The sequence below is a fragment of the Hyaena hyaena genome, unplaced genomic scaffold, assembly GCF_003009895.1.
Source record: "Hyaena hyaena isolate Hyena2069 unplaced genomic scaffold, ASM300989v1 scaffold_638, whole genome shotgun sequence".
Lineage (NCBI taxonomy): Eukaryota > Metazoa > Chordata > Mammalia > Carnivora > Hyaenidae > Hyaena > Hyaena hyaena.
The window spans coordinates 632,529-652,335 of NW_024081270.1; the positions used below are offsets into that span (position 1 = coordinate 632,529).

Here is a 19,807-nt window from a genome sequence, read left to right on the forward strand (position 1 = left end):
GAGAAGTAGGGAGCTCCGTGCATTACACTTGCCCCCATATCTCACACGGAAAAGATCTGAAGCCATAGGAGACCTTACAGAACCCAAGAGACTGGGAGAGAAAGGACGCAGATCCACTGAGAAAGCCTCTAAAACGTGAGTGCGAACTGGGGAAGATAAAATCGGGCAGGGATCGGAGACTGGAGGGACGGGGACGATCCCCCTCTGCGGGGAGTGAGAGGGGAAAGAGAGGGGCCGAAACTACTCAAGACACGGTCCCTGTCACTGGGGAACAGAAAAACCTCCGCTCGGGGCACAGAGGGACCGTGTGCGCTAAATCCCTGCGCGCCAGGTCCCCGCGCGCCAACTCGTCCCGGAGCGGCCGCGCGCCCCCGCTCCTCTGTGCTCCGGGCCGGCTGGACCGCCGGAGGAACCGCGCGCATAGCGGGCATCTGCGCCCCTGGCTGGCTGGACCCCTAGAGGGAAGGCGAAGGGCTTAAATCTGGGAGATTTGCCCGCGAGTCCGTGTTTCGGGTGACGAGACACAGAGGGACCGGTTTCCCTCTCCAGCGGGCCCGGCGCGCCCCCCAGGCACACCCCTGTCCGTGCTCGCCCTCCCGACCCGGAGGAGAAGGGAGCAGCCATCCGGCTCCGCCCCCAGAGCGCGCCAGGGGGCCTGGAACTGCCCCGCGGGGATCGCCTGGGAGGTCGGGTCTCCGGCAATTGCAGCGGGGCGCGCAGACTGGGATTTGGAAACTAGGCCTGGCCTGGGTTAAAGAGCGTGACCCACTTCGGCTGCGCTCCCGGCACGGGGAGTTTATACGCCCAAAAAAGCGAGGTGCAGCGCTTGGTTCGAGAAGGGACTGGAGCGCCGTCCCTCCCCTCCCCACACCCGCCGAGGCAGAGCTCCCGCTGAGGCACTGGATCCCGCCGCGCCCATCCCTGCCTGAGAGCTGCCCGCCTACTTTTTTTTTTTTTTATTTGTTGGGTTTTTTTTCTTTTTCTTTTTTCCCTGAACACTGACCTGATTGACTCTGGTCACCGGCTTGCTTAAACAGTCACATCTAGTCCATTCTGTAGACGTACATTCTACACCTACCGACCTTTTCATCTCTTTCTCTCAGGAGTAATTAGACTATATAGTTTCTCTGGATAACACCGGCGTCCTTCTCTCACCTCTCCAACCATATTCCACCCCTCAGCTCTTTGAAAAAAGCTTCTTATCCCTTCTGCCTGTTCATCCTATTTCCAATTTTGCCTCATCCCGCCCTGTCTTCTCTCTCTTTCTCTGTGCTCTTCAGCCAGCACTGCATACACACGTCTATTTAACTGTAGCTGGGAAATCCGGTTATATGCTTTAAACCGTTCTTTGTTCATCAGCTTTCTTCTTTTTTCCTTTTCTTTTCTTCTTTTTAACCTTTTTATGTATTTTTTAATTTTCTATTATTCGCCTTCCCCCTCCATCTCTTCTCTTAACTTTTTTGGTTTTCCCTCTCGGTTTGCATGTTTGTTGGATTTGTCTGTGCGTTTGTGTGCCTCTGCTCCCTGTGTGTTTGTCTGTCTGTTTTCTTCTCCAGGGCTATGTCAAGAAGCAAGCCAAAGTACACAAGGTGGAGAGTCCCAAATATCACTACGAGTAGGAAAATAAAATAACCAAGGTCCCAACAAGAGAGACCAAGAGATACCATTCAAAGACACTCTCTGAAAGGATAGGCCCTGGACAGTCAAAGAGTCTTCTTGGATACAGCAGCGCTTACAGGTGCAGAGAGCATAACAAGTCTTTAAAACTAACAAGAGACAGAAGGCCAACTAAAATGACAAAACGAAAGAGCTCTCCTCCAAAGAAACTCCAAGAAGAAATGACAGCTAATGAACTGCTCAAAACAGATATCAGCAGCATAACTGAACAAGATTTTAGAATAATAATGGTAAAATTAATAGCTGGGCTTGAAAAAAGCATAGAGGACATCAAAGAAACTATGGCTACAAACAACATGGAGCATAAAAATAGGCATGATGAATTAAAAAATGCAATAAATGAGATACATAATAAATTGGAGGCGTCCAATGCATGGATTGAAGAGACAGAAAGGAGAATAAGTGATTTAGAAGACACCATTATAGAAAAAGAGGAAACTGAGAAAAAAAGAGACAAACTGATCCAGGAACATGAAAGAAGAGTTCGAGAGCTCAGCAATACGGTCAAAACGCAACAATATCAGTATCATAGGAATCCCAGAAGAGGAAGAGAGAGGGAAAGGTGCTGAAGGAGTCCTGGAACAAATTATAGCAGAGAACTTCCCAAACCTGGGGAAGGAAGTAAACATTGAAATACAAGAGGCACAGAGGACTCCCCTCAGACGTAATTTGAATCGATTTCGGCACGGCATATCATAGTAAAAATGGCAAAATATAAGGACAAAGAGAGAATTTTGAAAGCACCTAGGGAGAAAAGGGCCCTCCCATACAAAGGGAAACCTATCAGAGTGGTGACAGACCTATCTACTGAAACGTGGCAGGCCAGAAAGGAATGGCAGGAGATTTTCAATGTGATAAACAGAAAACATATGCAGCCAAGAATCCTCTATCCAGCAAGCCTGTCATTCAAAATACAAGGAGAGATAAAAGTCCTTCAAAATAAACAGAAATTGAAAGAATCTGTCACCACTAAGCCAGCCCTACAAGAAATCCTGAGGGGGACGCTCTGAAGGAAATGTTGCAAGGAAAAAAGATACCAGAGACACCACCACAAACATGAACCCCACAAAGGACACAAAGACTCCAATCAAAAGACATAAGGTAGCAGAATGGATAAAAAAACAAAGTCCATCTATATGCTGTCTACAAGAAACTCATTTTAGACAGGAAGACACCTTCAGATTAAAAGTAAGGGGATGGATAAATATATATCATGCTACTGGAAATCAAAAGAAAGCTGGAGTAGCTATACTTATATCAGACACACTGGACTTTAAAGACAATAACAAGAGATAAAGAAGGGCATTACATAATAATTACAGGGTCTATCCATCAGGAAGAACTAACAAAAATAAATGTCTATGCACCGAATATGGGAGCACCTATATATTTAAAACAATTAATCACAAACAGAAACAAGCTTATAGATAAGAATGTGCTAATAGCAGGAGACGTTAATACTCTGCTTACAGCAATGGATACGTCAACCAGACAGAAAATCACTAAAGAAATAATGAACTTGAAAGACACATTGGACCAGATGGATCTGACAGATATATTTAGAACTCTACATCCTGAGACCAAGGAATTCGCTTTCTTCTCAAGTGTGCATGGCACATTCTCCAAGATAGATCACATACTGGGACATAAAGCAGCCCTCATTAAATATAAAATAATTGAGATCATACCAAGCACACTCTCAGATCATAATGCTTTGAAACTTGAAATCAATCACAGGAAGAAGTCTAGAAAACGTCCAAAAACATGGAGGTTAAAGAACACCCTACTAAAGAATTAATGGGCCAATTAGGCAATTAGGGAAGAAATTTAAAAATATATGGAAACATGGGGCGCCTGGGTGGCTTAGTCGGTTAAGCGTCTGACTTTCGCTTAGGTCATTATCTCGCGGTTCGTGGGTTTGAGCCCCGTGCCGGGCTCTGTGCTGACTGCCAGCTCAGAGCCTGGAGCCTATTTCAGAGTCTGTATCTCCCTCTCTCTCTGACCCTCCCCTGTTCACGCTGTCTCTCTCTCTCTCTCCTAGAAATAAATAAAAATATTTTTAAAAAATATATGGAAACAAATGAAAATGAAAACACAACAATCCAAACTCTATGGGATGCGGCAAAGGCAGTCCTAAGAGGAAAGTACATTGCTCTCCAGGCCTATTTCAAGAGATTAGAAAAAGCGCAAGTCCAAAATCTAACAGCTCACCTAAAGGAACTAGAGGCAGAGCAACAAGAATGCCCTAAACCCAGTAGAAGAAGAGAAATAGTAAAAATTAGAGCAGAAATAAACAACATAGAGACCAAAGAAACAATTGAACAGATCAATGAAACCAAGAGTTGGTTTTTTGAAAAAGTAAACAAAATTGACAAACCTCTAGCCAGGCTTATCAAAAAGAAAAGAGAGAGCACCCAAATAGACAAAATTATGAATGAAAATGGACTTATTACAACCAACCCCTCAGAAATACAAGCAATTATCAGGGAATACTATGAAAAATTATATGCCAACAAATTGGACAACTTAGAAGAAATGGACAAATTCCTAAACACACACTCACTACCAAAATTCACACGGGAAGAAATAGAAAACCTGAACAGACCCATAACGAGTGAAGAAATCGAATCAGTGATCAAAAATCTCCCAACAAATAAGAGCCCTGGACCTGATGGCTTCCCTGGGGAATTCTACCAGACATTTAAAACAGAATTAATCCCAATTCTTCTCAAGCTATTCCAAAAAATAGAAATCGAAGGAAAACTCCCAGACTCATTTTATGAAGCCAGCATCACTCTGATTCCCAAGCCAGACAGAGACCCAGCAAAAAAAGAGAACTACAGGCCAACATCCTTTATGAATACGGATGCAAAAATCCTCCACAAGATACTTGCAAATCGAATCCAGCAGCACATAAAAAGAATCATCCACCAAGATCAAGTGGGATTCATTCCTGGGTTACAGGGCTGGTTCAACATTCGCAAATCAATCAATGTGATACATCACATCAATAAAAGAAAAGACAAAAACCATATGATCCTGTCAATAGATGCAGAAAAAGCATTTGACAAAATACAGCATCCCTTCTTAATAAAGACTCTCAAGAAAGTCGGGATAGCAGGAACCTACTTAAACATCATAAAAGCCATCTATGGGAAGCCCTCAGCTAACATCATCCTCAACGGGGAAAAACTGAGAGCTTTCCCCCTGAGATCAGGCACGCGACAGGGATGTCCACTCTCACCACTGTTGTTTAACATAAAGCTGGAAGTCCTAGCATCAGCCAGCAGACAACAAAAGGAAATCAAAGGCATCAGAATTGGCAATGAAGATTTCACTTTTCGCAGATGACACGATACTCTACATAGAAAACCCGACAGACTCCACCAGAAGCCTATTAGAACAGATCCAAGAATTCAGCAGTTGCAGGGTACAAAATCAAGGTACAGAAATCAGTTGCATTTTTTATACACCAATAACGAAGCAACAGAAAAGAGAAATCAAGAAACCGATCCCATTCACAATTGCACAAAAAACCATAAAATACCTAGGAATAAACCTAGCCAAGGATAAAAGAGATCTGTATGATGAAAACTATAGAAAACTTATGAAGGAAATTGAAGAAGACACAAAGAAATGGAAAAACATTCCATGTTCATGGATCGGAAGAACAAATATAGTTAAAATGTCATTACTACTCAAAGCAGTCTACACATTCAATGCAATCCCAATCAAAATTGCACCAGCGTGCTTCTCAAAACTAGAACAAACTATCCTAAAATTTGTATGGAACCACAAAGACCCCGAATAGCCAAAGTAATACTAAAGAATAAAACCAAAACGGGAGGTATCACCATCCCAGACTTTAGCCTCTACTACAAAGCTGTCATCATCAAAACAGTATGGTCTTGGCACAAAAACAGACACATAGACCAATGGAATAGTATTGAGAACTCAGAGCTGGACCCAAAGGTATACAGCCAACTAATCTTTGACAAAGCAGGAAAGAATATCCAATGGAAAAAAGACAGCCTCTTTTACAGATGGTGTTGGGAGAACTGGACAGCAACATGCAGAAGAATGAAACTAGATCATTTTCTCACACCACGCACAAAAATAAACTCAAAATGGATAAAGGACCTGAACATGAGACAGGAAACCATCAAAACCCCAGAGGAGAAAGCCGGAAACAACCTCCTTGGCCTCCACCGCAGCAACTTCTTACTTGACACATCCCCAAAAGCAAGGGAATCAAAAGCAAAAATAAACTATTGGGACCTCATCAAGATTAAAAGCTTCAGCACGGCAAAGGAAACAATCCACAAAACTAATAAGCAACCGACAGAATGGGAAAAGATAGTTGCAAATGACATATCAGACAAAGGGTTAATATCCAAAATCTATAAGGAACTCCCGAAACTCCACTCCCGAAAAACAAACAATCCAGTAAATAAATGGGCAGAAGATATGAACAGACACTTCTCCAAAGAGGACATCCAGATGGCCAACAGACACATGAAACGAGAAATACACATCAAAACCACACTGAGATACCACCTCATGCTGGTCAGAGTGGCTAAAATGAGGAAATCAGGGAACTCTAGATGCTACGAGGATGTGGAGACACGGGCACCCTCCTCCACTGTTGGTGGGAATGTAAACTCGTGCAGCCCCTCTGGAAAACAGTAAGTAGGTTCCTCAAAAAATGAACACTAGAACTCCCCTATGACCCAGCGATAGCACTGCTAGGAATTTACCCAAGGGATACAGGAGTGCTGATGCCTAGGGGCACATGTACCCCAATGTTCATAGCAGCACTCTCAACAATAGCCAAAACATGGAAAGCGCCTAAGTGTCCATCAACAGACGAATGGATCAAGAAGATGTGGTTTATCTATACGGTGGAATACTCCATGGCAATGAGAAACAATGAAATCTGGCCTGTGTAGCAACATGGATGGACTTTGAGGGTGTTATGCTGAGCGAAATAAGTCAGGCAGAGAAGGACAGATGCCATATGTTTGCACGTATAGGAGGATTAGGGGGGACTTAAGGGAGGACCATGGGGGAGAAGAAGGGAGAAATAGTGGGGGAGAGGGAGAGAGGCAAACCATGAGAGACTCTTGAATGATGAGAACAATCTGAGGACTGATGGGTGTGGGGGGGAGGGGGGAGATGGGCATGGAGGAGGGCACTTGTGGGGATGAGCACTGGGTGTTATATGGAAACCAACTTGACAATAAACTATTTGTAAAAAAAAATAAATACAGATTTAAAAAAAGGAGAGTATACTTAACATGATTAACACTGAGTAATGTATGGAATGGCTGAACCACTATACAGTGTACTTGAAACTAACAACACTGTAGGTTAACTATACTGGAATTTAAATTAAAAATACAATAAAAATTTTTGGTTTTCAAGCTTCATTGACATGCTACTGCTATATGAATCATGTAAGTTTAAGGTATACAATTTGATGGTTAGACACACATATATTGCAAAATGATTACAATAAGGTTAGTTAAAAGTTCCATACGGTTATTTTTTTAAAAGACATTTTTTTCTTAAAGGGTTTTTTTTTGTTTGTTTGTTTTGTTTTTTGAGAGAGAGAAAGAGGCAGAAACAGTAGAGAGGCCAAGCAGGCTCTGTGCTATCAGTGCAGAGCCCCACGGAGGGCTTGAACCCATGAAGTGTGAGGTCATGACCTGATCCAAAATGAGGAGTCGGACACTTAACCAACTGAGCCACCCAGGCACCCTGAGCTGCGTGTGTGTGTGTGTTTGTTTGTTTAAACAAGCATAATAGGTAAGTAGTTAAGAGCACAGATGCTAGAGATAGAATGCCTGATTTTAATCCTGGCTGTGCCATTTAGCCTAACAATGTCCCTTCCGTAAGTTATTAGTTATAAAAGGTTCCTCTTTTATAAAATGGGAGTTGTATTATTTACCTCATAGAGTTATTGAGAGAATTAAGTTTGTTTCCGTATGTAAAGTGCTTGGAATAGTGACCGCCACACTATCTAATTCTTACCTAGAATAATTTGCTTCAGGGTCTCTGATTAAATTTCTGATCTCATGAAAACAAGATGTACTGTAAGGTAAGAACACTGGGGCTCTAATACAAAATCCTGGCTCTCACAGTAAAGTCAGCTACAGAAAAGAAAACCTTAAGAAAATTGTAAGAGAAAAACATTTACGGTGGTGTGTCACAGACATTCAGTGAGCCTGTGCAGTTCAAATCTGTGTTGTTCAAGGTGAAGTGAAATTTAACTTTAGCAGATATGAGAGTTTCTAGGTGTGTCACATCTTTACCAACACTTAGTATTAGATCTTATTTTTTTTTAATTTTTACTTTTTGTGGGGGAGAGACAAGTCGGGGAAGGGCAGAGAGAGGGGTACAGAGGATCTGAAGCAGGCTCTTCACTGAGAGGCTGACAGCAGCAACCCTGATGTGGGGCTCGAACTCACAAACCATGAGGTAATGACCTGAGCTGAAGTTGGGCACTCAACCGACTGAGCCACCCAGATGCCACAGTATTGACCTTTTTAATTTCAGCCATGCTGCTGTATGTAGTTGTACCTAATTGTTTTAATGTGAATTTTCCTGAGGACTGAACCCGAGATCTTGTCATGTTTATTGACCCTTTGGCTATTATCCTATATGAAAAACATATTATTATTATTATTTTGAGAGAGAGAGAGAATGCACAGGGGAGGGGCAGACAGAGAGGAAGAGAGGGGCAGGGGAGAAGGGGAGGGAGAGGGAGGGAGGGAGAAGGAAGGACAGGAAGGGGGTGGGGGGAGGGAAGGGAGGGAGTGGGGGAGGGAAGGAGGGATGGAGGGATGGAGAGAGACAGAGAGAGAGACAGACAGAGAGAGACAGACAGAGAGAGAGAGAATGAATGCCAAGCAGGCTCCACACCCAGCGCTGACCCTGATGCAGGGCTCAATCTCACAACTACAAGATCACAACCTGAACTAAAAATCAAGAGTTGGCTGCGTAACCAACTGAGGCACCCAGGGCCCCCTGAAAAGCTTATTTAAATCTTTTGTTTTAAAAAATGGGTCTGATGGTCTTTTTGATGTGCCCCCTAGTTTAGAGTCCCATTATTCAGCCAAATGCGATTGTAGGTGTTGCTGTGAAGGTATTCTGTAGACGGTTTTAGGTCAATCAATTTGCTTTAAGTAAGGGGGATTACCGTGGATAATCTGTGCATGACTGATTCAATCAGTTCCCAGACCTTAAAAGCAGGACAGAGACTTCCTTGAGAGAATTAAAAACTCAGCTTTCGGGGCATCGGTGTGGTTTCTGGCTCGCCCGCCCTGATGGATAGATATACTTGGGTTGTCTTTTTCTTACCAGCTGTAGGAATTCTTTAGACATTCTGGATATGAGTTCTTTGTTGGTATTAGGCACTGCAAACATCTCTCTGTGGTTTGCCTTTTCATGATCTTAACGGTGCTTTTGGATGAAAAAATTTTCTGATTTTAATGCACAACTTATCAGTCTTCCCATTAATGGTGTTTTTTATGTTCATGTAACAAATCTTTGCCCACCCGAAAGTCAAACATATTCCCTATGTTATCTCCTCTTTCACCTTCCTTATTTGTATCTATAGTCCATGTGGAATTGACTTTGGTGTATGGTGTGAGGTATGGGTCATTTTGCTAATTCTGTACAGTAAAGGTTCACTTAAAATGTTTAATATTTAGACAGTTTGGACATACAAAGTATTTAGCATTGTTAGTACAGGATTTTCTGAGTGTGATTACATATGAAGAACACAACAGTATGAGTATTTCTATCTCTTTAAAAGCAGACCTGCCTGATAAAAATTTTTTTTAAAAAATGGAGGACCTGGCTGACTCACTCAATAGGGCATGTGACTCGATCTCTGGGTTGAGAAAAATTAAAAAAAAAAAAAAATTAAAAGCTAAAAATTAAGGGATAAAACTGTTAAAATTCATTATATTTTTTGGTGTCCCTGCTCAACTACCCCTAAGACCTACCTCTATGATTAAATGCTAGAAACATATTGGCTTCAGGGCGCCTGGGTGGCTCAGTCAGTTGAGTGTCCGACTTTGGCTCAGGTCATGATCTCACGGTTTGTGGGTTTGAGCCACGTGTCAGGCTCTGTGCTGACAGCTCGCTCAGAGCCTGGAACCTGTCTTTGGATTCTGTGTCTCCCTCTTTCTCTGACCCTCCCCTGCTCACGCTGTCTCTCTCTCTCTCAGAAAAAAAAAAAAAAAAAAAGAAAAGAAAAGAAACATATTGGCTTCTCCAGATGAACATATATTTATGAGATTGAGAACCTAATTTTACTATGCTACTCTTTCATGCTTAAGCTATTGGGAAACTATGTTTCCTTATATTTTTTCTGATCGGCTCAGGCTCTGAAAGGTGATGTTTGCTTAATGACTATATTTATCATATAGTTTTCATACAAAATGCATGTGACTTGGAGCCACAGATATTTGGATTGAAATGCCAAGTTTGGTATTCATTAGTTCTTGACCTTAGGTAATTCATTTTTGCAAAATGGGGTTTTAAAAAAATTATTTCTCATGCTTGTGAGGTTTAAATGAGACACAAAGCATACTTAGCAATGTAGTACATGAGACACATGTTTAAATAAGATACAAAGCATACACTTAGCACTGCAACTGGTACAGAGTAGGAACTCAAAAAAGTAACCATTATAATTAATTTATCCTTACTTTAGAATTTTGAATCTATATGAAGCTTTCATTTTTTTCTTTTTTTCTTTTTGGAAGTAGGGTGGAAACTAAAGTCACATTATATAATGACTAAATAAAAAGAGATTAAAATCAGGATGGGTTAAGTGGGGAAGAGGCATTAAGGAATCTACTCCTGAAATCATTGTTGTACTATATGCTAACTAACTTGGATGTAAATTAAATAAATAAATTTAAAAAAAGAGATTAAAATCTTTAGTGAGAAAAATAATTTTTAAAAATCTAGGTTTTTGCCAAGAACCTGACTCTACACAGAACACACTGAGGGTCACCAGAGGGGAGGTGGGGGCAGGGGATGGGGCCACAGGTGATGGGGGTGAAGGAAGGCACTTGTCCTGATGAGAAGAAAATAAATGAAAAAACCAATTTAGATTTTTATAGATAACTATAGATTAGAGTTTAGTTTAGAGTCCTTGTATTTAGCTGATATGACTTGTGTCCATTCAGTTTAAGAACAGTTTGGGGGATGACCAAGCACCAAGTGATGAATTACAAAAAAAAAAAAAAAAAAAAAAAAAAAAAAAAAAAAAAAAAAAAAAAAAAAAAAAAAAAAAAAAAAAAAAAAAAAAAAAAAAAAGCCCTCAGTCCTTAAAATCTCACAGTCTAATTAAAGAAGAGTTTGAATATTAAAATTTAAACTGACTCCTTCTTTAAATAATTTTAGTATTTATTCATACTTTTGGGAAAGGAGAAGAATTGCTTTTCTGATTTTTTTTCCCAAGTCCTATCTACTTCTCAATAGGCAACTGATTCCTACTGGAAGGAAAATTTATGGCCTTCTAGTTCATTCTGGCAGAGGAAAAGAGCTTCACCAGGAGTTGACCAGCTATTAAGGGTGATAGCATTTTATAGAGAACTTATTTTCAAAAATGTTTAAAGGAATGCTATCATTTTTCTCCCATAAGATATGGGAAGCCAGCGAACATAAGATATGAAAGTAGAGCTGCTGTGGCGCACCTGGGTGGCTCAGTTGGTTAAGTGTCCAACTTCGGCTCAGGTCATGATCTCGTGGTCTGTGGGTTCAAGCCCCACATCGGGCTTTGTCCTGACAGCTCAGAACCTGGAGCCTGCTTCAGATCCTGAGTCTCCTTCTCTCTCTGCCCCTTTCCTGCTCATGCTCTGTCTCTCTCTGTCTCTCAAAAGTAAATAAACGTTAAAAAAAATTAAAAAAAAAAAGTAGAGCTGCTGCTCTTCTGGAAAGGGAGCAGGAAGTTCAGGGACCACCTATGATTAGCTTGTAACTACTCAATTTAATAATTTAAAGAAAAATGAAATAAAGTATTATAATGATATTTACCTATTTAGAATAATTAAAAAACTATTTTGCATTGTGCTTATTTTGACAAAAATTTTGACTATAATACTGGGGTAATGTAATGACAAAGTGATATGGGAAAAGAATCACACCCCAGTCTTCGTCTTCTCTCTTTTAAACTAACAAGAAAGCCACAGGAAAAAAATGGAGGCTGGGAAAAGTTTCTAATTTTAGTTGAGCAAATGTTGGGACATTCTCTCAAAAGTTTCAGCTAGACAGACAAGAATAGAATATTAAGGGAGATTAGTAATTTTTATTTATTTTAAAAAATATTTATTTTTGAGAGATAGAGAGAACATGAGCAAGGGAGGTGCAGAGAGAGCGGGAGACACAGAATCCCACGCAGGCTCCAGGTGCTGAGCTGTCAGCACAGAGCTCTACTTGGGGCTCGAACTCCTGAACCGTGAGATGATGACTTGAGCCAAAATCAGATGCTTAACCAACTGAGCCACCCAGGTGTCCCATGAGATCATTTTTGTAAGGCTAAGTTACTATTTAATATTATATCTATTGGGTGTACACGGCCATACCTCAATGAGAAAAAAATTTCACATGAATTTAAAAAGGTGTACAATTTATCTATAAAAATATGTAAGTGTATTCTTACCAGCAGTCTTGGCATTTTGACCCAGAATATCGTTTCGTCTCTTCCGCAAAGGAACAGATTCTCGTTTAGCAGTTCTAAGAGTCACGTTGTGATGACTTTCTTCATACACAGGACATCTGTGGGTGCAGTGAAACCTCCCACCTTGCTGGGCAACCATCTGCATGCCATTTGAATGATTGATGTTTGCTAAAGTTGGGCACTCGGAAGAACAATGTGGCAGAGAAGGCATCGTAGTGGCTAAGTCCGAACAGACATCTGAGAGTGGAAAACGACTTTCTTGATTCCACTGATTTAACCCGTGTTCTGTTGGAAGCACAGGTTTGGAATTAAAACAGTTTTGTGTCATAACGTTTTGAGAATTTTCAAGCGTTACTGAGGGACACTGAGACACCTGTGTATTGTTACCACTCCTCCTGTTTGACGGGGACTTCGGAGGAGGATGAGGCACAGTCAGTCTGCCCTGAGCCGGTAAAAATGCGTCGGCTCTGCTTGCGGACTGCGGCCGAACGACAGTGCCTTTTCTGGTGGCACACGCCAAGTGTGACTGGACTTGAGCACATCGTGTTCTCCTAATTACTTTGGCGCCCCCTCTTCGTGGGTGAGCTTTCTGAGCTGTAGAATCACCACTAGGTAGAGGGGCTTGGCTTTCCTCTTTTTCTGAGGCTGGCCAGGCTTGTTTGGCAACGTTACAACCTGAAGGTACGAGACGGTTCAGAGGCACATGGTCTGTTCCAGGTTCTAAAGCGGGCACGTTTTCAGAGCTGGAGCCCTCTGTGGGCTTCGTTCCCTCAACCGAACTCACAGGACCGGCTGCAACGTCAATTACGTGGCTGGCAGCACCACTTCCGGTCTGAACGTGGAACGGTTGACACCACTGTTGAGATAGTTCTGTTCTCTTCAGCGAATGATTATCTGCAGCGGGTTTTTCTGTATCTCCAGTTTCATCAAACCACCTCAGTTTTTTAATAGTCTTTGGAATTTCTGTACCTTTTTCTTTTGTTAATTCAATACTATCTCTAATAGCTGCTGCTCTTTGATTTCCTAACTTAAAGCTTCGGTTTATAACTAGTGCCTTAAAACAATCATGTTCGTATTTAGATTCTTTTTTTAAAATACTTTTAAGAAACCTCACACCGTTTCTCTCATGAATGTTGTATTTCATTTTCTTGTGCTGACTGACTAAGTCACAGTTAGAGATTACGTGAGACACTGATGTTGATGTTTCCACTATTTTTTGTTTTTTCTCTTTTGAATCAGAGTGGTGAGGTATATAGGCAACTTGAAAATCATCTGAAAATAAAGGCAAGTCTTTCTTATTACAATTAAAATATTTTATCTTCTCATCTTTAACATTTTTCAATTCTCCTAACTTATCAGAACACTGCACTGGGTCGATTTCTTTTATAGGTAGGCTGCTGTTTGGTAGAGGCCTAGCTGATTGTTTATTAGGCAAAACCAAAGGCGTTGCCATGGGTACAAATGAAGTAGGGATTGAAGTAGTTCTATTTTCCTGTGCTAATTCAAAATTTCCCCTCTGGTCTGCAGATGCAGCCGTTTCCTGTGTTAGGGAGTCTGGAGTGGAGCAGTTAGAGAATCTGCTGAGTTTAAATGTCGGGCTCTCAGTAACAAAGGGTCTCTCCCTTCTGAACGCTCCAGAGGAGGAGTGAGTTGCCCTCACAGAGCTGGTTTCAGAGACCTCTTTGCTTTTTCCGTCTTGTACACATATGGGCGGACTGCACACAAAGGCTACTGAATTATTAGTATTTGTGACTCTTTCCACAGGTGGATTTTGTTCTTTACTGTTAAAACGTTGATGGGAAGGTAGAATGTTAGGTTTACTTAAAATATCTGAGAAAGGTGTGGCACTCCGAGTATCTGGATTATTTACATTTATGAGCCAATTATTTATATGTTGAGTTTTAGAGAGTGATAGTTTATCTTCATCAAAGCAGCTTAGATTAGTTGACTGCAGATTTACTGACTTGAGAGAAACAGAATTCTGTTGGTTTGACAGGAAAGGCTCCATGTTAATTGTTAAATATATTTCTTCATGTTCCCCAGCCTCGAGACTATCTATACTTGAGAGGGTTTCAGAATTTGTTATTTGATTAACTTCATCACGAAATTTCTGAAAGAAAGAAAAAACATTGTTCTGTAGCTTAGAACTTTTCTAATGCCAAAATTAATGATTCAACACCCCACTGTTAACGAGACCTATTGTCCTTGGCATATAAAATAACTATAAACAGTGTAAGTATATAAATAATCTATATCCCTGGAGTAGTCCTCAGAGTGAAAAAGAGGGAGCCAACAAAGACTTATAATAAAGTGTGTTTGTCTTAATTTCTACTCCTAAAGTAACTACCAAATTATTCTAGCCACAGTTCTAGCTTAGAAAGTAATTTTGCTATTGCTATTCCATTTGGATTATTGAGTTTCTACAAAGTTTCATAATAGCAAGTGAAATTCTGAAAAATTGTTATTTACAGATGGTATTTTTTCCCTGTCCCTGAAACCTTCGCTGGACTTGAATGAGGTCCCTAAAGCTCTGTGACTCAAATGAGAGCATCCTGTTGGTAGGGCTACATCTTTATATAAGAGTTAATCTGTGGCCAATGCAGTCAAGTTCTCCACTCTGGCTGCATATTACAATCACATAAAGAGCTTTGTAGAAATAACTAGGCCTGGGTCCTGCTGATTTAATACTGGGATAGGGTTCATGTATTGGTATTTTTAAAGTTCCCCAGGTAATTCTAATGTGGATATAGAATTGAGCATTCTTGATTTTAAGGGCTCCTTTTCTGAGGCTTAGAACAGTAATACTTTCTATGAATTTTATAGACATTCTCATCACTGTTTCAATGAAATTTCATGGAACTTAACAGTCTTTAATAAAATTTTACGATTACTTCAAAGTTTGTTTAAAGATATTTCTAATTTCTCACATATACCTAGAATGCATTGATCTGTATCACATATCAATAAATATATTCAAGAGGATTTTAGATTGTAAATCCTAGTCAAAAAGTTAAATGGACTCCAAAGGAAGGAAATTACTGTCCTCAAAGACTTTTCATGAAGTTTAGAAAATTTAAATATTCTGATCCTAAGCAAAAAATATACTATTTTTCTAGCCCATTAAATAAATGAAGAAACTCAGGAAACTAATTACAGAATAAAAATATTTTAGTTTGCATAGTTGATGCTTATTGATATATTATCATGAAATAAGTTTTGAAAATGATTCATGAGAGTTTGATATTGCTAGCATTTACCCCCTACGTCTCACATCCTAAAGGACTTTGGGGTCTTTTTAAAGTGATGGTCAGTCACTAGCCTAATCGGGAGAGCAGAAACAGAGCTTAGCTCTTTGCCTGCCTGTTTCTGCAGATGAGCTGTTTTAACAGATAATGATAAGGAAACCTGGGAGGGCTTCCTTTGATTTTGAAAAATATTTATTTAAAAATAAGATTTCGGGAGGGTTTCCTTTGAGCTTATATGTAATAAGATGTAGAAATTGGGTTTGAGCATGTTTCTAGATGTGTGATATTCGTGGCTCTAAGATTTCTGTTCTTAGAGATCTGTGATGGCCTCATACCCCAAAAACACCTGGAAGGAAGTTTAGTAACTTCTGATTTCACTAAACTACGTTTTCCCCCCAGATTTTTCCTCATAACTAAGAAATGAAACGTTAAGATCAGCTTCAACTTCTGCTTGTAAGTTACTGATATAAACTGTACTATTTTTGTCTTTTAGTATTTTTGGGTTTCAGTTTTAAAATTAACCTTATTGAGGTAAACTTATTTACTAAACGTGCCCATATATACAGCTTGATGGAATTTGATGCACTGTTCACCCATACCCACCATATCAAACAATGGCAGTCTGTACCCGTCCCCACTAACCACCAGCAATCTGCTGTCACTGCAGAGCTGAGTTCTCATCTGGTATCATTCTCCTTCTGCCTGAAAAACTTCCAGTGGCATTTCTTCTAGTGCAGGTGCTGGTATAGTGCAGTGGTGTTCAGCTTGTTTAAGATGCCTAGTTTGCCTTTGTTCTAGGATACTATTAGCTGGATACAGGATTCTAGGCTGGAGTTTTCTGCTCTCTCTCAGAACTTTAAAAATGCTTTGCTACCTTCTGGCCTGAAGTTAGTCTGTCTTATCTTTGTTCACCCACATGTGTGGATCTTTTCCCCTCCTAGGTAAATTTTTCAAAATAATTTAAATGAGTACAGTTGACACACACAATATTACATTGGTTTCAGGTGTACAACACAGTGGTTCCACAAGTCGGCACGTGATGCCATGCTCACCACCAGTGTGGCCATCCCCGTCCCCACACAAAGCTCTCACACTGCTGACTACACTCCCTGTGTTGTGTAGCTGCACTGAATGGTGATGTGCCTTTGCAGGGCATGTGTGTGTGTGTGTGTGTGTGTCTGTGCGCACATGTGTGCATACTTCTCCTTTGGGGAGCTTGCTGAGCTATTCTGATCAGAGGATTTACAGTTTTACCAACTTTGAGACATTTTCAGCTATTATTTCTTTAAATACTCTCAGATTTTAATTAAATGTATGTTAGATCTTGTCTCAGGATTCTATTCATTTCCCCCCGCCAGCCTTTTTTCTCATAATGCTTCAATCTGGGTCATTTCCACTGCCATGTCTTCAAGTGCACTACTTTTTTTTTTTTTTTTTGATCTGTAATGCCTGCACTGTTAAGTCCACCCAGCAAAAATTTTCATTTCAAGTATTTTTCAGATCTAGAAGGTCTGTTTTGTTCTTTTAGAAATATTTTTTCAACAGAATCATTTTTACTTTAATTCTCTGAAAATATTTATAAAAAATGGCTTTAAATTCCTTTCCTGTTAATTCTTTCATCTCTGCCCTGTGGGTCTCTGACTATTTTGACTAATTTCTCTCCTGGATATGGGCCCTGTTTTCCTTTTTTTTATTGAAATGTGTCTGTTAAGTTTTGAGCGAATATTGGGCATCATGAACATTATGTTGTCTGACGAGATTTTAGTCTTTAAGAAACAGAGAGGGGGTTAGCTGTGGATTGTTTTGAGGCTTGTCCAGAGAATATGTCCAAGTTAAAGCCTAAGTGATTATAGGGCTCCTTTCATTCGTTTTCCTGTTTTTGAGATCATATCCGATACTGCCTGTTGTCTAATGTGTAAACACAGCTCTTTCAGATACTTTATTCAGAATTATGGTTATTTACAGAAGGAAGGCATTTCATCACAGCCAGAAGTGGTCTCCTGCTTTGCTGTTTTTTAGCCTTGTCACTATTGGATGACTAGTTATTGGATAAATCAGGCCAAGGTTATGAATTTAGTCTTGATATCAGCCTATTAAGAATCTCATAAAGGTGTGTAGTTACTCATAAAAAGTAAAGTGTATGAACATCTCAGGAAAATCAGCTGAAACCCATACTCATTTGTGGGGAAAGAAAACAAAGTGAATGCCTGACCAGAGAGAGAACAGAAATGACATTTCCAGCTAATTGTGACATATTTTCATTAAGAACCTAATGTCCACATGTATTATAATTTCCAGGATGCTTTTTATAATCCAGTCTCTAACAATGATACTCATGTTACATTTTACTTTAAATAGCTTTCATGTTTGATCCAAAAATAACACTCATAAAGCATATTTTTCCAAATATGAGAGATGGCAAAAGAAAAGAGAAAGCAATAGAGTGAAAAATGAGCAAAAGGTAGAAAAACCTAAAAAATTATTTCTGTAGTATCTGTGATGAATTTGTGATGATTCACCCATGTGCTATCCTTGGTGAATGGCATACTTTTCTTAGTATAGAATACTGCACAGATGGGACAGAATTATTACTCGATATTAAAATATTAAGATTTATAGTTTCATACTTGCAAACTGCTTAGATGCTGATCTTCTAGGAGTTTCTGAGTTTCTTCCAGTTTAAGCTGGAACGCATCTTTGTTAGTAGCCATGTTTGCCCTGTTGTTTTCCTTCATTTCTTTATCACAATTGATTTTGGATAAGAGAAGTTTCTGATGCTTGTGACCATTTTTTGACAATGATGAAGGCAAGGCATTATCTACAGCTCTGTGAACCATACATAAAAAATATTTAGTACATTTAAATAAAGTTAGCTTCTCTATATATAATGACATATTTATGTTTGCTGCGTGTGTGTGTTCAGATAATCACGTATACGGACATTGGAATGGGAGTTTAAGGCAGTCAATAGTGCAAATAAAAATGGTTATGGGATTATAGTGCCAATAAAGCACCCCACCTTGAGGTAGGAATACCCAATTATTCATGGCTTTGATGATTAAATCCTATTCCTCTATTGTTCAGGACAGAGGTAGAAGGAATTCCTGTAGATATGTAGAGTCAGTCCTTAGTTCTTTAAGAGCATCCTATCTGGATAAAAATATGCTGTATTACCCTCAGTTCTGAGTTGATGTGATAGCTGGTAGGTATTCCTATAACCCAAATAAAGTTGGTTGAGGATTCAAGCAGACAGAATATATGAAAATTGCCCATCAGAGGAGGCAGGAATTTCCATCCTACTTTACTGGATGTGGGAGCCTGGGTCTTACTCGATGGAGAGTATACACACTTGTTTGCAAACGTAAGCATGGTTTTCATACCACGGAAAGGGTATCTTTAGTGTAGGGTCTACTATTAGTGTGCAAGTGCCACCACAAATTATCAGTGGATGACATCACCTTCTATTAGAATTCTGCATCTTCTGGAAACTTACAGCATGTTCGATTTTAGCATATGCACACGGTGAAAAGCACAGAACAAAGGAGCACTGCTGCATTATAGCCAGTGGAGTGGATCCCAAGGGATTTATTCCCAATTCGCTTGAATTATTCCCCACTGAGTGAGGATAAAAACGTTTGCAGGATACACGGCCACAGGTAACATATACCTATCTCCAATACGCATATATGTCTTTATTTGGACAAATGGAATAGTAAGGGCCTAGATTCCTGACTACCCTCTTGCACCACAGGGAGGGTATTTAATGCAAGCTGCTGAGCACTGAGAGTATGTTTCTCTCTCTTCCTTGTCGGCTTCCTCTCTCACAGACTCCTTCCCCTTCAGTCACCCTTCCCAAACAAAATACTGCTAAATCTACAAAATATCTGACAAACTCAGTTTATTTACCTTTAGGGTTGACGTCTCTCAACTTTTTCTTCTCTATTTCTTTCTTCTCTACTCCACTCGCTTCTCTCCTCTTCTCTACTTCCTTCCCCCAGGGAGGAGGGTGAGGGGATGAACAGGAATGAGAGACGGAGAGGCAGGGAGCGAGGGAGAGGGAAGCACGGAGGGAGAGGAGGAGGAAACAGGACAGACTGGGGAGGGGAAATCTAAGCACGCTGGAGGCAAGTCCGGAGAGGGAGCCGAGCGCAGGGGTGAGGAGAAAAGAGGGGTGGGTGAAGCGGGT

General features: G+C 40.3%; 1 protein-coding gene across 4 annotated transcripts in view; it reads right to left on the reverse strand.

Annotated features, from left to right (window-relative positions):
- CEP126 (centrosomal protein 126) overlaps positions 1-19,807 on the reverse strand; it is a 115,847-nt gene that overhangs the window by 34,226 nt on the left and 61,814 nt on the right. For all 4 annotated transcript variants that reach the window (XM_039216545.1, XM_039216546.1, XM_039216548.1 and 1 more), the window contains 2 exons: positions 18,249-18,447; positions 12,359-14,486 (listed from right to left, as the gene is read on the reverse strand). In XM_039216545.1, coding sequence (XP_039072476.1) covers positions 12,359-14,486; positions 18,249-18,447 — 2,327 coding nt within the window. The remainder of the gene's footprint in view (positions 1-12,358; positions 14,487-18,248; positions 18,448-19,807) is intronic.